This window comes from Athalia rosae, chromosome 5 (genome assembly GCF_917208135.1).
Source record: "Athalia rosae chromosome 5, iyAthRosa1.1, whole genome shotgun sequence".
NCBI classification, from domain to species: domain Eukaryota; kingdom Metazoa; phylum Arthropoda; class Insecta; order Hymenoptera; family Athaliidae; genus Athalia; species Athalia rosae.
Genome location: NC_064030.1, coordinates 5,859,521 through 5,885,075, shown reverse-complemented (window position 1 = coordinate 5,885,075; position 25,555 = coordinate 5,859,521). Strand labels below are relative to the sequence as shown.

The 25,555-nt window shown below is 42.1% G+C and overlaps 2 protein-coding genes across 7 annotated transcripts in view; one reads left to right on the top strand and one right to left on the bottom strand.

Moving 5' to 3' along the window:
- The window catches only part of LOC105688148 (protein scalloped), a 97,819-nt gene extending 77,898 nt beyond the window's left edge, over positions 1–19,921 (bottom strand). For 2 of the 6 annotated variants that reach the window (XM_012404232.2, XM_012404236.2), the window contains exon 1: positions 17,860–18,323. Coding sequence is in view for 2 of the 6 variants with exons in the window: in XM_012404236.2 (XP_012259659.1) it covers positions 17,860–17,884 (25 nt within the window). In the remaining 4 variants the exon portion in view is untranslated. The other 4 variants (XM_020853506.2, XM_012404233.3, XM_048656246.1 and 1 more) reach the window with 4 other exon arrangements.
- Positions 19,922–21,191: 1,270 nt separating this feature from the next.
- Positions 21,192–25,426, top strand: LOC125500976 (integrator complex subunit 12-like). The gene is made up of 3 exons (XM_048655356.1): positions 21,192–21,197; positions 23,441–23,938; positions 24,053–25,426. The coding sequence occupies exons 1-3, from the start codon at positions 21,192–21,194 to the stop codon at positions 24,428–24,430; spliced, it is 882 nt and encodes a 293-aa protein (XP_048511313.1). The 3' UTR covers positions 24,431–25,426.
- The last annotated feature ends 129 nt before the right edge of the window (positions 25,427–25,555 follow it).

The window sequence follows — 25,555 nt, the reverse complement described above, 5'->3', positions numbered from 1 at the left end:
GTCACGCATGCACCGTGTGTATCTTTTTCTCGCGAGCCAGAAATCTTTCCACAAGTATGTGGCGGTACTATATATAGACGTACATGTGCATGTGATTATACGTACGGATATATACGTAGAGATAGGCGTCTACGGGCGTGCGGAGGTGTTACGTTATATCGGGTGAGCGCGCCGCACACTTTTCCGGAGACGAATGACTTACGACCCTCTGAAATAATTAACTGCGGAAAGCCAACCTTCGACTTTATATAGGGTACGTACTTGTATCATCGTACTGTATTATGACATTCGCTATGCGCACGAAAATTCTCGCGGTCGATCGATAATAATTATATCCACGTTACACCGTCGATGCAACTGGTATACATATGTATACGTAACGGATAGTACCGGCTTAATTATTGCTCGTTTTACCGCACATACTGAAATTGTATTTTCACGTTAATCCGCGGATATTACAATATATCGGTGTGTGATCGAGCGTTTTCATCTTCTTTGTTTTTTTTTTTTTCCAGCACATTTACACAGAATTTTTACGAGCAGTCGTTGCGGCCTGACCGCAACGGTACGTTAACTCCGTGGAACGACCGACGAAAGTATTTGATCGTCATATGCACCGAAAGTCAACGCAGATGATGATTTTCAGTTGGCGGAGTGAGACAGTAATGCGAAAATAACCGATTTTCTTTGATGCGAATTAATGGAAAAATGAAAACTTGTAGAAAAAAAAAACAGTTTTGCACGAGGATTCAGTACAGAAGGTATTCATCGCTGCACTCTCGTAGTCCCGCAATCAGTCTGCCCTTTCTGATTCGTCTCTTTTTTTTTCTTTTTTTTTCATCATTAAATGGCCTCAGATTTTCTTCTTCTGCCATTTAACTTTTGCGCACTAGCTAGTGTCGTTGATAGCCTTCACGGTGGAAAATGAAAAGAGCGAGGAAAGAAAAAGGAATAGAGAAAGAAAAAAGAAGGGAGACTACTTAAAGTCGAAGTGAAAAGGCGGATTTAAACGCGGCGCTGCAGATGAGACTGCAGAATGACTAGGAAAAATTAGGTCGTCGCTTCAACTTGGCCTCATCTACTCAAAGGTCTGTATAGGTCTAGTACGGTACATATTACGTATATAATTAATTTCGGACGTTCGTTGGTGGTGCGTCGAAACTCTAACGGAGGAGCTAGCTGATTAGTATTAACTCATTCATAATGCGACTAATTTTAAGAGCGATGAACAACAAGCGTACGATTATACCTGTGATAATATACCTACGTCGAGAATCATTATCGATAGGAAGTGGCAAATACATTATTGTTGGATTAGGAATAATTAGAATGTGTTACAGATATGTAACGGTGGATTAATAGAACACAGTTTGTACTTTCCCCATAATGAGCAATTTTTTATTCTATTTTGTTTTTCATTTTTTTTTTTTTGTCGGAATGGAGAAAGCGCAACTGAATGTTGGAATAATGTTAACGCGGGTATAAAAATACAGTTACGGTAGGTATATGCGTATTTCAAATCTGGTTCCTTTCTTCCGGTACGAGAAATTTGCGAATTTATTCCACGGCAATGGACGGGTGTAACAATCCGGCGAAAAATAATCCAAAGCATTTGATAGATTGTATCGTTGGATCCACGATTTTTTCCAAACCTCGAAATCGTAACGTTCGAACTATAGTCGCGTTTACGGCGACACAATTGCGCTGTACTCGGACGATCGAGAATGATAAATCCTGAAGCTCTGTGCTGATTTTTTCCGCAATTAGAACCTACGCATTTGTATGTATAATCTAATATGAAGATAAGAAACTATTGCGCCGAAAAAAAATGATTACTTAGCGCATTATCCGCTCACCTAATCATCGTGACGTTCTACGGTACTTGAGATACAAAGAGATAGGGGCGTTTTATCTCAGTGTCGGTAGAGTTCTTCATTTTTTCTAGATAATTAGTATAGGATACCGGCATCAAACTGTGATAATTATGATCGTGAGACTATATGTGAAATCTCAGCGCGCGTCACCGTCCATACAGTGCGATTGTTTTTAATTCGTCGCCGATGTATTTTTATTTTTAGAGAGGTAAATTTTTATCGTACACGTTCAGCAGGTTTGACATGGAACGATGATAAATAATACGAGAGAAGGGACTACGGCGAGCGCGGTAAAACATGTTTATCGACGTCATTGTAAGTCGTCGAGTATCGTTTAACCGTATTAGACGCGATTCATAAATCATTTAGATGTAGAAAGAGAGCGAACGGGACGAGATGAGACGAAGAAAAAGTGAAAGAGAGATAATACGGAGGATGGACGCTATACATATACGTACATACATACTTGCGACCGATGAAGAGATGGTAAGGAAAGGAAAAAAGAGAAAACGACGAACATAGAAAGAAAGACGGAGAGAGAGAGAGAGCCGCGGTTTTTGCCCCGGGCTATTCTTTGAAGTGAAACGACAAATCAGCTGATTCATGCAAGCCGCATTAGCCCCGCGGTGCGGATCCCAAGAATCGTTCACGATCACTCCGCAATCGTATGGTTTAGTACTACCGGTCGAATCTGACGTTAGCCGGATGACCAGGTGCGACACGACCGCGTTACCTGCGCGCTTCGGGTCTTCGACGAAAAGAGGAGGGTAAGATGGACCGATGAAAAAGTGCCACACAGCCGGAGGAACCGTGCGCGAGATGAGAAGAGGACTTAACGTCTCGCCGATCTTTCGAATCTCCTCTTCGTTCACCTCGACTGCAGCTTTACCCCCATTGACGAAACGGATTTGACGTGTTATTCGGGTCACACCCCCTTCGAAACTGACGCAGTTGACGAAGAAAGAGTTTTTAGGGAAGCTCCCAGTTTTTTTCGAAGCGGCCGAGTTTTGAGAAAGCGAAGTCACGTTCCGTATGGAAAACCCCATGGGACCAGGTATTGGGTAGATGTGTACAATACGCACGTACGTAGATACATACACACGTGTTATATCGAGCGTTAATAAGTTAGCGTGAAATTTAATCGGTATACGGATTATAAACTTTGCCGATAACTATACAAGGCAAGAAAACATTAACAATAAGATGGATAACCGATGGATAACAAGCCATTGTTTCCATCGGGCCGCGAAGGTGTCAACGATTTTCTCACGTACACACGGTTCGGTAAAGCTGCGTATCTACATGTAAACGCGCGTCTCGTTCGCCGTATGACACGTGCCTCTTACAACTAGTCATTATTTCATCAACACCTGACACGAGAGACTCCCGCCACCCACTAGATTAGTTAACGCTGCTGACTGTGTGCGTCGTTATATTATAGATTTTTACATAATTACTCGCGTACGTCTGCGGCGATCAAGTAACAACGATGATTTCGCGCGTACGCGATGATGCAGGAGCGTTTACTTTACGACTTGGGACCCCCGGCAATTTCCACATCCGATGATATATCTACTCGCTATGTAATAACGTCGCTCTCGCTGAACTCCACGCGTCATACCGTGATGGATTCTGTGCAAACGTACGTCTCTAACGGACGACCTACCGTCGTGTGCCGTCTGTAATTGCAGGGAATAATCACGACGGATCGTCGCGGGGATGCGTTTCTCTTTTTCGGTGCGATTCCTAGTTTTTTCGTCGTATCGTAAAAAATTCCACGAAGGCTGACGAAATCTGAGAGATCGCCACGAGATTCTCGATCACCCGCAACGTTCGCCGTCTAATTGTAAAGCAATCGTACGGGAAATCCTCGATGAATTTATGTCATGAGATACGAATTTCTGAATTCCCGTTAGGATTAACGTACACGGTAGATGATATCGTACGGAAAACGAAAAAGAGTAGAGAAATAAGTTTAATAACTCAGCCGCGATGACGCAGCCAGGAGCGAGCGGTGGCAACAGCCGTAAAGCGACACGCGTAAGTGCGTGTTTTTCATACCTGTATTATATGCCTTAATTTTTCTTCTCTTCGTTTTTTTTTTTACCTTTTTACACACCGTGAACATACGAATACCTATAGCTATTTTGTAGCTCATGCATAGGTAAGTAATACTTTAACCATACCGAGCGATGACTCATTCTAAATTATGCGCCAGTTCTACATTACATATTGCGTATATTTATGTATATTATACACCTGTGCGCACCGCTAACTTTATACATTGCGAAATTAATAAGGTGCGGAGGAGGGGCAGGGGTACTTTGAGGACGATTCGAACGATCAAAGTAATGATAACATTGCTCGGATAATAATTGTAGAATTTTCGGAGGGGTTATCGAAAAATGGGATACCTACTCTTTCTAATCTGTGACTCCAGAAGACGTGTACTCACTCACGTTTACCTAACGAAGGGTTGGAATTAGACAAGGAGAAGACATCGTATTATCGCATCCTTTGTTCCCACGGTTTTTTCTCTACTCCACTATAGCAGCTAGTATTCTAGTATCCTTTTTGCGATCCTTTCAACTTTCGGTTCTTTTTCTCCCTCGTACACGAAGCGAGAAGTCGAGAGGATGTACTTTCCTCCTTTTCTCAAGTCCGTCTATTCATCTCTCTTCATCCAACACATTCTAAGAAAACCTACCGCGAGGCAATCTCATCCACCTGTACAGGTATAACACTCGACCAGGTAAAACACATACATACACCTGTAGGACGTTAGCTAACATCTATCCGACTCCTGGCCGCTGCCTATACAATTCCTTTTTTTTTTTTTTTTTCAAGTTTTTTACAACTTCACAGCTACATCCCGCGGGTTCGTCAAGCAGAAACTCGAAACTTGGAACTCTAATTTTGTTGGCGAAAAATTTGTCTTTTCAACAATTTGGATATAACGTCACTCCGATCCAATCTGAACGTCGATGGAAAAAAAGAAAGAAAAATTATACCGCGGCAGAATCAAAATGGGGGTGGGAGGAAATCAGAGATTTTGGGACTATACCGCGTGGCACGATCCGCAACATGTAGAAGAATTGTTTGAAAGTGCAGGATAATTTTTAAGGGACAACCCCTCTCGCGGTGAACATGAAGAAAAAGGAGAGGACGAGGGTAAGTTCGTGAAAAAGAAAAAGAAAAAGGGATAAAAAAAAAAAGGAGGAGTAGTGGCGGCACGAACGGCAGCATCGGGTATAGTGTATAGTAAGGAGAGGAGGGCCAAGAAGATTTGGCCAAGATAAAAATACCGCTCGGTAAATTGACTGCTCCTTGCGGCTTCGTGACTGCACCGAAGTAGAGAGAGGACGATAATTTGGAGTCGAGCTCAAAGGTTCCGCGGAACGATATATCAATGCCTTCGTTGCAGAACAATCCGAACTATTCAAGATACACAAAGAAAAATACCAAATTGAATGCCGGGCATATAGCCGGGTTGGTCTGCAACGGCAACTGGGCAACCGGGCAACGGGGCAACGGGGCAACGTACAACCCGACTACGAATACGATTCCTGCCGGTCCTCCTTCTGCCTCTGTTAGGTACACTTCTGTTCCTCCGCAGTTGGTCCCTACCTTATATACATACACGATACGATTCCTGCGTTCCTAAGATCGTGCGGAGTGTCCTTCCTCCTTATATCCTCACTTCTCTCGGCGACTTTACGCGTATGTATGTATACCTATGCACGATCCTTTCCGTAACGGTTCGCAGGCGTATCGACGCATTTCCAGCAAAACATCGCCGACGATCGGCGGTCCGGTAGAATGATGAAATTAAAGAACAAATTGTCGATTATACTAACGCGTACATATCACGTTTATGATATTATACGATCAGAAAAAGAGGGAAAAAATATACGTACGTACGTACGTACGTTGTTCTGCGGCGCGGCACACGACTCGACGTCGTTTATAATCGGACCAGTTTGATTCAAGTATTGCAAATATTGGCAGCCAGGGAAGCAACCAGATGACGAAACTTAATTAGGTAAGTCGGACTGGCGTTTAGCCAGACATACGTTGCAACCGATGATCTGACTTTCGTACGCCATACACACCGTCGATAATAGCGTACGTACTCAATCAGGTTTATATATAAATGAGAGAAAAGAATCATTTATACGTATACATATGTATCTACTTATACGATATGAATAGATGCGCATGTCCACCGTGTATAAAAGGAGGCGTCGAATTATAATAATCGGATCATTTTCAAGAAGACACGTTATTGTGATACCCATATTGGGCATTCCACGTCAAACGAGCCCACTTCTACCGAAATATTTTTTCAACTTGAAACTTTTTCGATGTCTTGAGGGATGAAACATTAGGGATTTCTAATTGATTGTATGGCACTTTTCTAACGTATTTTGACCTCAGTAATACGAATCTGAAAGCTAAATTGGGCTACGAATTTTTCCCCTCGAGATATCTCCATTTTTCTGCTCCAAGAAGCAAAAAAATTGGCGATAACTAGATCAATAGTGCAACGGCACTAATCAGTGCACGCTTATTTCGCTGCACGAGACTCTTCTCGTTTCATCTCGCGTTTCAAGTTTTGATTGGTCATCAACTTTTGAGAATAGGATTCTGTACCATCATTTGCCCGAGAATGTCATATATACCTATTTGTGCTTGAGTCAGCTTGCATTAAAGTACCTTATACATATAATTATAAGAGTGAACGAACCAACTGATTCGTACAGTAGGGAGGAGCGAGTGAATGAAAAAAAAAATATGGAGAACATCTGTCAGCGAAGATGCGCTTCCAGTTTTAACGAACCGTCGACTAAATCTGGTGCTGTTGCTTCCCCATAGGAAGATCCAGCTTTCGCGGGTTTGTCGAACTATAACTTTTTTTTTTTTCTTCCTTTCATTTCATTATCTTTTTTTTTCGTTTCTATTTCTATGACTCTACTTCTTTCAAGTTGTCTTTTCTCATGTGGTGATTCGTTTCCTTCTTTTTTCTCGGTTTTTTGCTCGCTTACGAAAATAGTGATTAACCCAGAAACCGTACCCCGAAGAGAAGAGCGAAGGAAGAAGTGAGAAGGAAGCCTGCGATTCTCAATGTATAAAATCATAACGCAATGATAATATTTCGAGGCGGCAAATTAACATAGAGCTTTCAGAATTTGAAATGATAAATTTTTCTGAAAATAATAAATAAGTTTTTCACAACGTTCGGTTGAAACGATGTTCAAAGAATGTTCTCACGTATAAGTGACTCGGGGAATTGTTGGAAAATTAAAAAATAGAAATAGAAAAAAGGACTTGAATAAAAAGCTCAAAATCTACACGCATTGCAGTTTGGTTTTAAACTTTCATACGTTATAAGAGCTACGCCAGCTGCATTTGAACGTGCGATCAATGAATTTTGAGAAAAACCTAGACCCGAACCCAAAGTCAAACCTAGACTCGAGTGTCTGGATAGTGCAGCTCAGTGGGTAGGTAGACAAGGTAGCGAGATACGCGCGGTACCTACGCTAAGCAAAGTGGTATAGGCGTTCGGAGGTAAGGCGGTCCCAACCATGCAGGCCCGGCAGGTCGTCCGATGAATTATTCATACGAGGACAGACTGATGTTGGGCCGGAGAATCGGAGGAGCGAGACGTAACGCGAAAGCATAAACGCGGAGGTAAACGAGACGCAACACGGACTCGAAATCTTCCAACACCACGCCCCACGTGGCCGATGCGGACGAGGCGCGTCGTTCACCCGAAACTTTTAGCTTCCTCTCACAAGTGCAACGGATTTTACTCCGCAGGTTATTACACGTGTACATATAACAAACGTCGTACAGATGCTGCGGCGGCAGGAAAGAGGAGAATACTTGTGCGGGATGCTGCGCGTATTCATCTTGTACGTGTACCTCTATACTTATAAATGTATGGTACTTTGCAGATCGACTCGATCAAATTCTGAGCTCGATTTTTTTCTTCTTTTCTAGGTGATACGAACACCTCAAAAACGCCCGACGTTGGCGAGTCAAGAGAGAAGACATTCTACCTTTTCCCTACGGCCAAAAGAGCGTTTTCGTGTAAACGCAATATCCATACGAAATAAAAGAACCCTCGTCCGTGTGCATGCGGAACAGAATACGGAATGTCATAAACGATTCCGAAGTTTAGGTAGCCGGTGCCGGTAGGCGGTGTTACAGTGAATTCAGGGTCGTTCTTTCAAAGCGGAATGGAGTTCGAAAGGTGTTCGTAAATTCGGTAAGTTGACCCTTAACCGAGGGCACCTCAAGTTCCTGTCTACATAGGATTTCTAGGACATTACGTTGAGGAAATTATAATAAAGGAGGGCCCCTCAGGTGCGGCGGGAAGAGAGAGTTCGTCGACTATTCTGTGATATACGTGTACGGCGAACCATATAGCGATAAAGTAAATGAGAAAAGATTGAATGAAATAATGACATAATCGTACTGCAAGTCCTGCAGTAAAATATTTTGGGATTTGGCGAGTTGAAATCGCGACGCGAGTTTATATTTTACTCGGTGTACTGCAGAAATGAAACAGCATTATTATATACCTGGTTGAAAGCTTCTGACTTTGGAAGCATTAACACGTTATACGAATGCCGCAGCACGCAGGTATTTTAGGAAGCAATTTATTATGCCGCTACTTGACTCATCCCTGCACGGTACGAAACGATGAAAAAACATCGAGTATAGTTGTGATATACGTATACGTTGTAATATGAGTAAGAGTTCGTGCAATAATTAAGCGGCGGCGAAATAATCGGTGGTATAAAATTTGTAAACTAGTGTCATTGAGTTCGATAATCACCGTTGTATCGACGTTCGGTGTACATGGATATACGTAGCTTCTTCGCGAATAAAAATTACATTTGAATTTAGATATTTTTTTAAACGATGTACGTACTGTATACGGAAAATCGCATGCGAGAAAGTATAATTTAAATCTTAAGTTTTGCAAAAACGCAACAAATTAACGTCAATTTTTCCCCGCTCATCATCAGTATCAAATTATACTTAATTACTCCGTTTCCGTAACTATTTAATTCCGCAACTGTTGTAAATAGTAGGCGATAATGATAATTAAAATTGGCATAATAATTCAAGTTTCTTACATTTCGCGGAAGGACTGAATGAAGTAGTGACGCACGTATGAATATACACCTACGCGCTCAGGATAAGGGTAATAACTTTTTTTTCTTTTTTTTTTTATCTCTCTATCAAATTTTTTATGTTCTTTTAAGCAACATATCTATCGACGCTCCGCACTTTGTGGGTAAGTGAAAAAAAAAATATAAAAATGGCCGGTGCCCACGGATGGTTTTAAATACCCACCTATGTACGTGGTACGATGTGACATGCATACAATTTTCCTCGTAATTTCCGTTACAAAAAAAGGATCGATAAAAATACACGTAGTGATCGATGGGTAATTGTACTTTGGTACATGTGGATGTAAGAAATGGGTAATAAAAATATACGAATGACGTGTATACGAATGTAAGCGAGCGGAGTGCAGGTGTATGTAATTATGTACGGAGAGATGGATAGTTGTGTATATATATTTTATACACGTGCGCTTTTGGTGGATTCGCGAGACCGCGACGTTCGTTGCAGAAAAAGAGGGAGAGGACGTGGAAGAAAAAGATGTAAGACACGACGAGGAGAAAGAGGGAAGAATAAGAGGAAGAGGACGGAGAGGATGACGGTAGTGGAAGGAGGAAAAAGAAGGAAAGGCGTCGAAGAAGCGGTGCGTCAGCTCCAGCCAGAAATAACGCGGATATACTTAGACAACGGCCCTCCGTCGACGAAGCGAGCCTCTTCGCTCTCTGCGCTACTCGCTACCTTTGATACAAATCTAACGAACTCGCGAGGTCTTCCAACCAATCCGTCCGTCCATCCGCATCCGGTAATTCGCGCGATTCTTTCACCAGACAAAATCAATCGATACGTAATAGTTTGGTAATCGCGAGACTGCCGGAACTCAATCAGAGTCTACACGCCAAAATAGTAATCTATAACCGAACGAGCGTAGCTGAAATATCGAACTTGTGTCGTATCACATCTGCACGGAGTATTATGAATAAAAATTCTAACCGCACGAATGTAATCGCCTAGGACAACGACAGATGCTGCGCCGTCGCCATGGAGCCCGCGTTGGCTTGACGCTGCATGGAAACCAGAGTTCGTGAAGCGTCCGATCATCTTTTTGCTTTGATCTTTTCATTATCATTACTATCGTTATTATTACTATCGCCATCATTATTGTTACTTTCCTCATCCGTTTTGCTCTTCCTATTTCACCTTTATGCGAACGCGTTCAAAGAACGAACTTTTACTTCTGTCGCCTATTTACGGTGTATAATGTCGTGTTTTTGAACGCTAATTGCTTTCGGGAGCGGACCGGAAAAAGAAAACACATACACGCGTACGAAACCACGTGAGTTGGTGTGCGAGCAAAGGTGCAGTAGATGAAAAACCAAAAGAAGAAAAAAAAAAACGAAAAAAAAAAAAAACGAAAAACGAAAAACATAGAAATGGGAGTCCGTCCGGCGAAACGCTCGACGTGACTCTGGACTTTACCAGCGATAATGACCGCGCGCGGTTAATCTAATCTGGTCCACGTAGAAGTGATGCAGGTCTAATATCACTACGAAGTTCCTGCCGCCGCTGCTGCAGGAGAAGAGAAGAGAAGAGAAGAGAAAAGAAGAGACGCGAAGAAGAGACGAGGAGAAACCTTCATCGCGGTATCCGCTTACCCATTTACGTCCCGCGGGTGAAACGAGTCTCTCCCCAGATATCCCCCTCTCTTCCTCTTCTCACTGTTCTGGTTGCTTCTGCTTCTTTTCATTTTCGTTTTTTCGTTTTTTTCTATTCTTGCCTATTCTTCCACTCTTCGTATATAAGACATGCGTACGTCTCTTCGAGGGTATATTACGTATACATAATTAATATCTATATTAACAGCTTCAACTCACGCGTGCAGAACGTGGGGGTAAGAAAGATTTTGCTCGATTTTTTCGTCTCCACTTCGACTGCGTGTGTAGATCTAGATCTGATTTCCGAGTTTCTTTCCCAGGGTGGATTTTCTACAGACCAAAAATCCGAGGCGACGCATCCGTTTTTTTTTTTTCAGGAGAGTTTGACAGCCAGAGATCTCAGAGTTGTACCATTATCATGCGGGGTAACTGAAGTATGACAAAGTCGGATAAGAGAAAAATAACTGAATAAATAAATGGATAAAGATAGAAAGAAACTCTCCTACGCCAGGCTACGTCCCTGCGGCACGTAATGAGTAACAACCACCTGATTAGCCCGAGGCAACTTCTCCGCCTAATCGAGGGTCTCTGGCTGGAGAAACTGGTTTACAGTTAGCGCTGCAGAGAAGAAGGCAATGTGTTTTTGTAGTTGTATACGTATACGTATACCTCGCCGTACGCGTATACGTATACATACATGTACACGTCACAACGTTACACGATTTATACAACGTTAGATGAAAATTTTCAGAGCCAGGTTTGCTCTCTTCAATGTTCTTTCGTATCTGGGGCCCCTTTGGCGGTCCGAAAATCCATCGCAGCAAATAAAAATGTCGATTCACTGCAAGCTTGTAGAACTGCAGCCCGATGTCCGTTAACCGTAAGTGGACGAAGCATGATCGATATGCGTGTATAGTTTTGGTATATATATAACGGGTGGGGTTGAGACGAAGTTTGGCACATTTTCATTCTTCACGGGACGACATCATACGAAATTGTTTTACCTTCAATTTCTTACCTTCCTCCGAATCCTCAAACTCTAGTTTTTCTATCTTCTTTTTTTCGGCACGGATCCCCCGGTTTGAGTCGGGTATAATATCGGCGAAAGGGAGATCTGTCTTTCGGTGTAAAGGACAGGTTGCAGCGACCCAACTCTTACAATTTCGTCGTGTTCGGGAGCAGTCACTGACAATGAATCAGACTGCGAGATATTTCTTGTCAAACTGTGAAACGTGTGGTATTATTTAGGGGGCGTTTTATACCGGGAGTTATAGTTACACGTGATAGAAATTTTTGTGGCCCGTTCGACTCCAAAGTTTAAAAGATTTAGGGTAATTTTTATGAGAGTTTGGTACAGGGGGCGAGGGGGTTATGGAAATGAAATATAATTCACGCAGATATATATGTGTACGAGGTGCTCCGTGACAGAAAGCAATGTTTCACGGTTTCTTTAATTTTTCATTTTTCATTTCTCACCCGTACAAACTAATGGACCGCTGAAAATAGCGCCAAGGCTGCAGTCGCGGGTTTAGTACGGCGAGTTAAGAGATCAGGAACCTTCACTGAAATATCACATGGTGCATATACATATATAAAAACATTTTATCATATACTTCACCGCAATGCCCATGAAATTGGAAGTAACGTAATAATGTTACTAATAATTAACGTAGACGAAATTTTCGTCGAAATTAAAATATCACACTTCTCTTATTTTCGTGACCAGTAACCGGCTGCACCTGTTTCGTCATGCGATGTAATAAGATGCGCGTTACGTACGAGAGAAAAAGGCTCCCGATGCACCACCGGAAGGTTGAAATCGACGATTAGACGTAATAAGTTTGCGGCCAGTCTCACGAATACCGAGTAATGACTCTATACGTATACACGAGCTTCATGTATGTACCTAAGAATTACGGGAATAATATGTTTCCTGCGGGATGATGTACGAGCGTTTCATATGTATTATATATACCTGCATACGACGGAAAGAATCGCGCGTACGTTCAACAAATTTATTTCGAAATCATGTACCTTAATACTGCAGTCGATAATTATTTCTAGGTAAGCGAGCCTATGTATATACGCGTGTATACATAATGCGGTGTTAAGGACGATGCGGTCTGAGAAACCATCAAATCGGTTATCTCCTTATCCGAAAGGTAGATCTTTTCCTGATCGGGTAAGCTCACTTTGGAATAACCTGAAGCGTACGTATTACGGGACGTAAAGTGGTGTGCAAGGGTTCGGTGGGTAGGTGAACGAGCGTACACTCTTCTACCTAAGCTCAGGGTAGTAAACCACCCGTAAAACTGGGGCGTCGTGACGCCAGGCAAAACTTCTCGGGCGCCAGGTTATACCTACCGATTTCCGTCCGTATCGCGTCTACCGCATAAGACCAAAGACCGGTCTTAAGACTACTACTACTACTACGGACTGCTCGGAGCACAACCGACGACCGTATATATCCTCCGGCGACGCACAAGCAGCGAGGGCAAGCTCGGGTTGTGAATGGCGAGGTGACGGCGACGGCGACGGCGACGGCGATGGCGATGGTGATGGTGATCCAGGCTTATCGATAATTATTGTAACGTAATGTCACGGTTATATTGATGCTGGCAATAATAACGTGTTCCAGATACGAGGGCAATATACGTGTGTCCGAGGATTGTACCCGTGCCGATAAGGAGGAGAGGAGAAAATATATACAAGGAAAGAAAGAGAAGAAATATTACCGCGTTTCTCTTCTCCGCCGATCGTCACGGTAGTTCCTCGTCAACTCATTTCCTCTCTTCCCTTCGCGCATAAACGAACCACCGCCAACCACACCGCGCTACGAAGTGGTTTGAGCCAACCCGATCCTGCAGCGAAAGACTCATACACCGATCTGTAGCGTAGAGTATAAAGCGCCACTTCTTGGACCCCAGAGACCTCGTACAGAGAACCCGAAGAACCCCGGGCCCCAGACGCCCCCACAATCTTACGATTGCGATATAGTTCCAATTCGATTTGCACGTACTTTCAGTCTCTTTTCTCGGTACCTTGCGCCGGTCTTTCTGTTCTATTTCTTTTACACGTCTCACATCCTTTATTTCATTTCCCGTTTCTTCTTTTTTTTTCCTTCTTCTTCCTTTTATTTTTCCGTTACAAACGTATATGAATATCCTCGGTCCACTACGATAGGATATGCATATACCGCGTGTCCCGGCGTTACCGCGTTGTGTAACGCCGTCTGGTTGCCTGCCATCAAGCGCCATGTTTACGCTATATCAGTAAGTCACAAACTGAGGTCCGTGAATGAACTTGGCGCTATAGTCAAGGTGGCGCACGATGGCAGGCAACCAGACATAATGCGATGTAAACACTGGGGGCACACGGTAACGTGATTCACAGTGAAGATTCATCGATCGGTCTCATGTGTCTCAAACGATTTGATTTCTCATGTAGGATTTCCTTCGTTTGGAGAATCGTGTCTTGGCGTACTACGTAACCCAGATTTTGGGCGATTCAATGTCATAGGCACACACATGCTGTGCACAGCGGACGTTCGATTGTACGCGAGCGGAGAACGGGGTGTAAAATGAGTTTGAAAAAAGAACGAAAGAGAGGCTGGAGAATGATTTTTTTGCACGGAGACACCCCGTCTACTGGCACATATGTCTACGCGCACGCTTATAGATATTATACGTACACATAATATCTATGACACGCGGGCACGCGGACTTCTAAAACATTATGGAGGGTTTTCGGTGCGGTTGCGTGTTTCGGGGGGCAAAGAAGGGGGGCCGAGATTAGGGGACCCTGAGCACCTGGCTGAACAACCCCTCGAACTCGTGTGCCGCCATCCCGATCGTCTGTCTGCATACCAACCATGTTACAGTCACGCGATATTTCTCTCCGTATTTTTCACGCACACACGTGTACGACGAACGTCGTGTACGTATACGCGGTGTAAAGGCGGTGTATGTGTACCATGACGTAAGTTCCAAGAGCCCGGCAAAGGGCCCCGACTTAACCGATCCCTAGAATAGCCTGGGCTAACGTAACTCTGACCCTTACCCCGTGTATATTCAAAGTAATGCTTTAAAATAATATTATATGGTATTCCGATTCCCTTGTAGGGAAAGGGGTGAGTATTTAGCCGCGTAATTGGGTAATCGATAAGAAATTCCTTTATGCATGTGGTTGTGTATAAAAGAGGGAATTATTTTGGATCATTGACTTCGAGACGGCTATTGAGTTTTCCGCGAACGCTGCGGGACATGAGAGAGAGGTGAAAAATTAAATTCAAAATGTTTGTACGGGAGAATAATGCCCCGTCAGAGTACAACAGAAATGACGATTTCCGAAACCAATTCACGGATAAAGTTTCGAGGCAACCACCGGGACCGCTATACCGTTTGCTGCTAGCCTCCATCGCTACGAAAAGGCAAACTTCCTACCATCTAATATTCATCAAAGTGGGAAGTTACGCGGGGTTTTTCGGTTGAAGTTTTTCGATAAATAATAAAACGTTGCCCGTATCTAGCTTCGCACGGGATATGTGCAGGTATACGTAGTACACGTAATGAAACGGAGATTATGATATCCCGCGAATCTAGGCTCTGGCGTAACGTCGTTGCGTTCGATTTTTATCGGCCATCTTCGAACGAAGCGAACGTTCTGTTCCCCTCTAAATTTGGGGAGTTCGCGGTTTTGCAGACGATAGGTGAGATCCGGGGGTAAAAAGAGATTCGAATTACAAGAGAGACGCGGAGCACAGCGACCAGGCGCCACGCGTAAAAAGGGCTGGTAATTTTAGTGACCTGACGATTTGGCACCGTCTACACCAAAAAACAAACTAGGAAAACACCTGCGGCGTTAACTTACAGCGGTAGCTGCTGCAAATACCTACAGAACGAACGAACGAACGAACGAACGAACGAACGAAGAAACCAACCGACCAAAGAACCGACGTACGAACGGACAGTGGGTACTACCGCGAATGTCGATTTGCTCGCACTTTGTAGACGAGACAAGAGAAGTCAAGTCAAGTCAAGTCGAGACGACACAAGACGAGACGAGACGAGACAACGACAAGACCCTATTTATACCGTAAACGTAGGTGTGGGTATATATAGGCCCTGGTATGGGTATACGTTCACGTATAGGTGTATTTACGGTGCAACAGCATGTAGGAATGCGTTCGTGTACGTTGCAGAGAGAAATAATACGCGCATACAAAGAAAGCCGAGGCTTAACGAGTCTGGAAACTGTCGCAGAATGAGATACGATCGTAATTCACAGTTTTACGAGAAAGTAAAGGAATGACCCTATGCGAATATGTATTATGGACTCAAAGTAGGCTGTAATTCGAGTTAACGAAGGTTCGGAAGGTAGATTTTAACCAGATACCTATGTCACGACTTCGTTATATGCCTACAATTGCGAAACCGAGAGGACTTGTATCCACCGCGATATCTGAGCGATTCACCATTCCGCATGGTTACAATAGGATAATTAAAACAAGTTGTTGGTTCGTTAAGAGTATGCCGTAAAAATACACCCACAATTTCTAAATGAGTTTCCAATCGACGCGAGTTCAACGCAGTTTTCATTGGTACACGTAGTGATTTAAACTCGACACAACTGTGTAATACCCACGACACGTGAAACCTCGGTATCGTATTTCATTTTAATAATGTTGAATGATGTACAAAAATGATATCGTTACTGTAAAGTTTAACCAATAATTTGTTCAAAATATTTACCGAGGTTTTAATGAAATTCCACGACTTTTCGAGCCTAGCAATAGCTCCCCGACCGAGGGTCGAGCGATTTTTAATGCTCGCTGATATTTAAAAATAATTTTTACCGTGGTCCGACATCCTGTACTAGGATTAAATACCTAGATTGTCCGAACATCGTTTGATCCTCCCACGAAATAAAATGAAGATTGGCGAGGGGAGGGAAATTGAAAAAGAGAATTGATAATTGGAGAAAATGCTTGTTCATGGTTTGTGGGCAGATTTTTCGGTCATTCGTCTTGATTCTTCGTACATGAAAATCACGCGCGTCAGAAGGCTTGTGTCCATTGCTCTTGATTCTCGTAACTCGCTTTTCAATTTCACGCTGGTAAAGACCGTAATCCCCAGATTTTAAACGAGAATAGCAAGTGAAACACGTTTTCTGAGCCTTCTGGTGATTTCCCAATGACTTTCGGACGTTTCTAAATTACATCCGTTGAACCTTGAACGAGCCCCGAGCCATTACATACGTAAGTAAAGAACCCAGACGATGCTTACCGACGGCCGGCGTCGCCTCCGCTACGGGTAGCGTTGTTTGTTGGGTTGGCTTTAGAACGCTTGGCGTCGTATCAAGATTATTCCTTAGATAATCAATATGTTCACGTCATTATTTACAAATTGTACTATTACGTAAACTACGACGGTGTTAGTTTATTGGAAATTGGCCAATCCGAGATAATAAAATTAGAATGAAATTAGATATTTCAATCGAGATATTATCTGGATCTGGAATAAGCCGAATGCACTTTTTCAATCGATTCGGTGAAAAATACAAATTCAAATTGAAAAAAGTGCACAATCAACACCACGACTGCGGACATTTCAATTTTGTTTTTTTTTTTAAACCATTCATTAACGTTCTAATTATTTGAACATGTCGCGCGTGGTTGATCATCGTGTAATACGCACCATCGGCTTGCCGTTGATTTTGCAGTAACGTAATCGTACGTTGACTTATCTCAAGTACTATAAGTCGATTTTTATCGGAACCTGTGATCGCCTAAAGATCTATCTAAATGTCAATCTGATATAATACGTGTAATATTGACGGTGAAAATGAATCACAGCTGAATATTTGCTAATCAAAGTAGTAGTGGGTAACTTGCATCCGCTGATTCGTTACTCGTGCGATCGTACCAGTAGGACGTACTTTTTACAATTATAATTACAAACAGCGCAATTTTCCAGTCCTAATTATTCATAAATTTACAAATAATAACCACGTTGGATGAGATTCTAGTAGATACTGTGTATCGCGTAAGATGATTTCCATTTTCGTTTGTCAATTTTTCGTAATTAGGCGCGAACGAACGAGATTTGAAATTAAAATCACTGACAGACGCTGACAGAAACAGAAGAACGTCGAAGAAAGCGGTCCGATTTAAATGAAAGTAAAGCTGAACTCACTCCAAAAATAATGCACAGCATCCATCCAAAGTCTCTCACAGATATAGTTTCAACGATTTCTTGCTGTGACGTGATCAATAATTTCCTCCGATTATTTATTTAGATTTAATTATCTACTTTCGTAGACGGTCACAATAGAACGACGATTCAACGAACGAACGAACCAACTTCAAAAACGTGCGAAATATGACCGAATAATGTACTATACTGACGATAAGGGAAAAATAATAATCTGTACACAATGTTCACAATTGAGACACTTCAACAATTAGCAAAAAAAATATCACTGGCATTTTCCCGCGTCCACAAACATCTCATAGTTCAGTATCCGGCATGTGAGTTTCGCATGTCAAGTATAAAAATGAAGAAAATGAATAGCGATCAAATGAACGAACTAAAGTATTTGAAAAAAAGATTAAAAAATAAAAGACTGAAGTAGACTTAATGAAAGATTTGAATTTCAATGCACTTGCCTCTCAGGTAGCAGAGGGACATGATATTCGCACTGTTTTCCCGCGGGTAATCCGTCGCAGCTGGGGCCACAGTTTTGAAAACACACGCCGTTTCTCGCTGACACTGCGGATCAATAATTCACCATCACAATTCACGTTTTAAATCGCTTTACGATAATTCTGTTTGTTTCTTTTGTTTTCGTTCTTATTTTAAAATTATTGGCCGTTGATTTTTGCTTCTTTTGAAATTAAATATTATATACGATTCTATTCGATCGTTTTTCGATTTCGATTTTTCATTCGTTTTTTGTTTTTGTTGTTGTTGTTATTTGGTTTATAATGTTGTTGGTGGCCGCACGGTTTGCACACACTCGAGCACACGACGGGCTTAAACCGTAAGCCTCACAGTCGCCGGAAGTCGGTGGTGGCAAACATGACAAGTATGTAAAGTATTGGAGGAATCGTGATCACATTACTGGCATTCTGGTGGTGATTTTTACTGAAACAACGGTTACAAAATGTCCAATATCACCTCTATGTCAAAGGGTACTTACCAGGGGGCTAGATGACGTGCGCCGCGGGCAGTTTTCTCGAAATTAGGACGATATTTGGTCCGTAAATATGAAGAGTTACTCTGTTTTTGGTATGCCAAGAATGGCACAAAGAATCCAGACAACGCACACGCCTAGTGCGCAGCCAATCTGCGCATACGCTGACACCAAGCGTTCAAAGGAGAAAACAGAAGACGATCGGCGTCATGACGCCTCCTGCAGCCGCGCGCAACCCGAACAATCCCGATGGAACGCGAACGAACAAAAGCCGAGCGCGACGCACCTACGAGGGACGCCTCGCGTCGGATTCAAACAGGGCACTTGTTGATTTTCCACGACCAAAGGATTTTGCACTTTTATTTCTTTTTTCGCATACAACAGCCCTAAATGCGGTCTTACGCCGATCACGATTACAAAAATACAACGATCGTTTACTCGCTCACGTGTCCCGGAGAATCAGAAGGGACGCGGGCATCCAGTTGAATCCGGGGCTCATTTACGCGGGATTTAGCAGAATTTTATCGTATCGTTTTTCCGCGCACATAGTTAGAGACACCATCAAGGTATAAAACGTGCTTGAAACTACTACAGCCACATAAACTGTACCGGTGTGAATGCACTTGTTCTCCGACGTGACCATCGCGATGACGCGCGCCGTAGCGGTAGCGGGAGTTTGACTCCCGCCCCCGACTCTAGACGCCTCCTCTTCTCTAATTTTCTTTCGCTTCCTCTTCTCTCCTTACTTTTGTTGGCAGCTAGGATTTCAGCCGAAAGAAGAGGAGATAGGGTGATAGGCTGACTGTTAAATTTGTCTGAACTCTGTTTTTTCCGCGAGGAAATGATCCCTCCTTCCTACCCTCGGAAATGCCCTATTTATTCTTCTTTACAGGTTCACCTGACGTAGACCCAAATCAAATCACGATTCTTTTTTTCGTTTGCACATCGGTTATCTGTGAATCTGTCAACAATTTTAGCCTCGCTACCGTTACATACCGTGTAAATACACATTATTCTACATACATCCCTTTCTGTTCTCTTCCTACTCAAGTTCCTTTTTTATGCATACAGTGGTTTATTTTATGTGCAAATATATGTTGTTTAAATAAATTTAAACATCGTAGAAGAACCAGAAGCGTCTCCGTATACGGCGAGAGATGAATTTATGACGGTCTATTTGTGTTATTATTCCACCTTTTTTTTTTTTTATTCATTTTTATATAACCGCCTTTATTACAAGTAATAACGCGGAATACTTATGCGCTTCAGCGAGTTGGTACCAAGAATTTTCAGGTTCATCGACACCGAGGACTGACTGCACCTGCAGCAGCGCAAGCTTATAACAAGAAAACTGCTAAATTGCATATTACGATACCACAGTATTCTATATGAAAATAGACTACGTACTGTCATGAATAGTGGCATTAATTGAATTTATTATAATGCATATTTTTAATATTGACAGAAACTCGACTCCTGCGGCAACGTGTAGACGTTGAATTATACGAAAGAGAACAATTAAAGGGCTGACTAATTTTTGCAAATAAATTTCCGAGTATTTTTAAGTGATGTAATGAAATGTTTATCCAAACCTCTTGCACCGCTGTTACGAGTATACGTGAACTCGTGCAAAATTGCAAGCCGATATTCCCATTTTAAATCACAAAGCGTCCTCACCATTCGCAGTATATTTGATTACGCGGTTGGGATCGACATTTTTTTCGTTTTATACCCACAGTACGAAGGCATTGGAGAGTTTCACGGGCGCGATATAATCTACCAACAATACCGCTGATTGAAAAAGTACGCGTACGAGAGTTAAGCTTTTTGAACCGAAAATCTTTTATACCGTTTCAATATGAATCTTCGGGGTTTCAAATTTTTGCTGATTGATAAAACGATTAAATACAATTAAATCCATGAAAGAATATTGAGATGATTTAAACGATTGCAGGTTTTCACTTGCTTCAATTTTATAAGGTTTAATGAAATGAGTTGAATCCTAAAATCTGCAAAGCTTGCTGATTACTTCCCCTTGTTTCAATCTTTGTAGATTTTCGTCCACGTGTAAAAATGTATTGATTCAATCGACGATTTTAGAGGCTTGAATCTACGTGGTTTTACACTCGTAAGAGTACACGATAAACGTATCAGGGTGCAAATCTTGAGCGTTGAAAATCGCGCAGACGTTTCCACATCAGATTCCGAGACCCTTCGGCATACTAATGGCCTTTGAAATAACGTAGAACGTAACGTGTACGTACGTAACACGGCGTAGGAAGGAATATGGCTATCAGATAACGAGACGCGGAGCTAGACGATCACAACAATCATGCAGGTACTAAACGCGCGTGTATGCAATAGAAACCGAGACTAATACCCCCAAACAGCTATAACGGACATAAACTCGTCGCAGAATCCTATAAATACGATCCTGGACAAATGATATTCCCTTCACCCATAGACATCGCCCCATCAGTTTCACCCCATTCCGGGCGAATAAAACCCCCCTCCCGGGTAATTCGTGATCCCTGTCCGTGGCGATGGTGAGTCTCTGACACGGTAACAATGGGAGCTTAGCAATGCCCATTGCATCGGATATCGCGTCGTTGGATATTGCATTTACTGGCTTTTCCTTCCTATATCAACCTCGAAGCTCTTGACTCTGAATTTTCGTAGGGGATTGCTTACGTCGACCGTTACAGGGGCTGGATAATAGATATCCAGTTGACAATCTGGAATCAATGTCTGATTTCTCTACAATTTAATGGGGTGGACGTAATTCTTTTCTACAGGTCCCGATAAAGTTCCGCTTTCTTCTAATTTTCATTCATTGATAGTGATTATTTCAATACCCCCGCGAAACAGACGATTCGGCCGTTTCGCGCGTCCGGAACTTTCTTTATTTTTGATTTCCGAGGGATACGTCTGTCTGGCCGATTTCAGAAATATCGAGCATTGCGTGATAAGGGAACAGTCTTCGTTGTTGCTCTCGAAATTATGACAGAAAATGCAATTTTTTAGGGATTCACATCCGAGTAGAGAAAGGTATCGATTGAGCTCTTGTGGTTCTTATTGCGAGCCCTCGATATCTACGGCCATTAAGCCGCAGCAATGTAGAATATTTTCATGCTGCATCATGCGGAGCTGTACTGTGCAGCTGCAATCTAAACCAACGCAGGGAGAAATGATTCGGGAGAACTCGAGTCTCGGTTAACTAGCTACGTAACATTTTGTTCAATAAACGAGTAGAAATGTTTCTTCATACATATGATACCTCCTATATGTTTATGCCTTATATGCATTTCGCTTAATCTGCGCATCCTATACGTTCATTAATTCTATCAAGTAAAGAATTAGTGACGGTCAATAAATCTTACAGCTTTCTTCGTCTCGGTTGAATGAAAACAGGTATGTAATTTATGTTAATATGAGTTTAAAAGTTTAGATTGGAGAAAAAATTTTCAAAGATGAAAATATTTTTACTCCTCGCAGTAAATGTGTAGATCTCTGTATATTAGGTACGTGTAATATAATGTGAGTTTTGATAAACTTGACAAACATTCCGTATGTACGTAGAAACGAGAGAGGTGAAGTAAAATAACGCGATATAGGAATATCTCGAATCCTGCAGGCAGAGATTTACTCACGTCCTAGATATTAAAATATCACGCCCTTCGCCAGGGAAGTCTGAGGGATATTCAAATTCAATATAGATATAAGGCGAAGCGTCGCGGAGGTCGGGACCGGGGCCGGGAAGGACCTCACCTGAAATTCCCAGGATCGCGACACATTTTCATCGAATTCCTTGCCAGCAAGGTATGCCAGGATTGCTTGAGATATTATTATTTGGATATTATACCTACAACGCGAAAGCACAAGGAAATACACTTACCAACCAGCGACATGCTCACCGACCATACAACCTCCAACCTCCAGATTCTGGAGCCTTTAGCGTGCCAGACCACGTTATACGCAGCAAACCAGATGTGGAAATCGAAGATGTTCTTTGTCCGCTTGACTCTCGTGCATTTCAAAATTCGAACGGTATCTGTATTAATTTTTTTTTTTCCCCCTTCAAACGACTCACTGTGCCGTGCTTGATTGTTACATCATCCCTGTGAACACATGTTTTCACGGTGAACTTTTTTTTTTTTAAGGATACCATGCGGCACTAATCGTTAATTTCTTCCCATTTTGGAGCAGGGGCTTTTGAGGAGCCTCGGGCCATCGTACAAATAATCGAAGACAATGGAGTAGCGTAGTAAAGAGCATCGTAAAATTATCGAGTTATCGATTCAACCGTGATAAAAGTCTTCCCGGTCAACGATTTATTTAACAATTCACGCCGGAGTTAGGCTCCAGGAACCAGAACCAGCATCGGACCATCCAGATAATTGACTCGTGTAATCTCTGAATACGGAAAAGGTACTACGATCAATATATACCTATTCAAAAAGTTTGCAACTAGATTTGAAGGAAGGGATTCTAACCGTATGGTTAATTGGTTGTATTTATGAAGTTTCATCTTGCACGTCCGCGATCTTTATGGACTTGATTTTGATATGATTCTCTCATCAGATGTACAATAGTTCTGACTTGGATAACGTCGGGGAATTGGACGAGGACTTTTTAGCAGCTCTTAGTCTTCTTCATTCCACGGATGATGATTCTGCTGAAAAGTTAAGGCAAATGTTGGACACTTCGATAGCAAAAAAGTACGGTCCAGCAAAAACTCTTGCTGTCAGGATGCGGTGTCGATCTTCGTCTCCGACGATGCATGAGTTACCAGGAAACCGGGATTTCCAGTCAAATGGAATATCTAATCAAGATCCGTTGCACTCGAACGCGAATACCCAGTTTGTAAATTTGAATGATGGACCAGGACTCGCCAAAAAGGCGAAGGGCGCGTTCAATACCACCACAGTCCAAACGTACGATTCATTCGACACCGCAATAGTCACTACAAATATTAACAAAAAAATGACGAACATTCTCGTAGAAGTCGACCGGATGGACATCCCGACTATTTCTATCCCCGACGAAGGCTCTAGCGCGATTGATGGCGCCCTTTGCAAGGTAATGGGCTTATCATTAATTTTTCCTTCAAATTTCGAGGTCGAAGTATAACAATCCTTTTTCGTATACGATAAGTGTTGATCGTTCGATTTTTTTTTCTAATTATTTTCAAAGGTTTGCAACGGAGCTAGACTTGGTCCTTTAATACTCCTGGAGTGTCAGGAATGCGAGGACGTCTACCATCCGCTTTGCCATCAGCCACCAGTCCTTGACCTTGACATTTATGATCCCCGTTTAGTGTGGCATTGCGCCAAGTGCGACGTCGAGCTCTCTGACGCGGCGACGATCATAGCTGCGGATCATAGAGACAAGAAATTTCAAATGCAAAATTCTATTGGAATGGAAATTTCAAAAAACGAACCACGGACTAGCGTAGAAATGATCTGTGACAATATCAACGAACCACACAATTACTTCAGGAGAACAAAAACGAGGCTCTGTAACTATCGGCACGGTCAAATTTCCGGTACGATTTCTTCATGTACTATGTAATGGTATCAATATTGTTTCACTAGTACGTTGAACTTTTTTTTTTTTTTTGCACATTTACACAAATTTTCTTCACGATCCTTGAAATTGAAATCGGTCTTGCTATAATATTTTGTCAAGAGTTCACGATACGCAGCCTATGTGTATACCTATAGGTATCATACGGCGTAATTCGAGCCATTTATTCAGTCCTTCAAGCAGCCAGATTCAGCCAGATAAGGCGACAAGTGGTTTGAACTTTTTTTTCTCTTTTTTCTTTCAATTACAGATCAGTTTCAATTACGAAATACAAGCATCGGTAGGCGATTGGTAAAGAGACAAACAAGCGTAAATATGATAATAAATTACACGACCGAGTCTCAAGTACACGAATATTATCGTTGGCTCATCGAATGAGAGTAACAAGGAGATAAAATTCGTCGCATTCCTATATGATAAATGTATCAACAATTAGTTAAATTAGATAAAATTATTACAATGTTAGAGATGGAGGTATCGAAGGTCGATAAAAATTTCGCTGCAGCAAGGATGGAAAAAGTGATAGCCCCTAGAAAAGGCTCATTAACGAATGGGCAAACTAATCAGTCCTCTTCCACCTCTTCCTCATTCTCCTCTTCCCCTGGGCTTCATCTACGAAAAAGAGTAGGTTCTAAACTCACCGTGACACGAGTGACTCCAAAGTGAACTACAAATTAAAAAATGATGCTGAAGATTAATTTATTCAATCAATTCATACGTATATATAATTATTGTTTTTTTTTTTTTTGTATTTGTCGAATTACGAAATAAATGTATATGTCTGTGTACATAGATTACACAACCGATTATAGTATATGCACATACCAGCTATATTTCGTTTCATTTTAAAACATTTCGCGAATTACTTTCAACCTGTTTAGTTATTCTGCACAAAGCTAATTGTTTTCCGTACATGAGTATATGCTGTACCTGTGTACTCATTAGTCAAGTGATATTCTGCTGAACTGTACAGCAAAATGAGCAAACGTGGCGTAAGAATTAATTACGCACACTATGTGTGTCCTGTATTGTGTTTTATATACCTACCTATGTGAACGCGAGTGCGGTAGTTCATGTAGGTAATTTAAAGGTATGAAATCTCGGTACTTG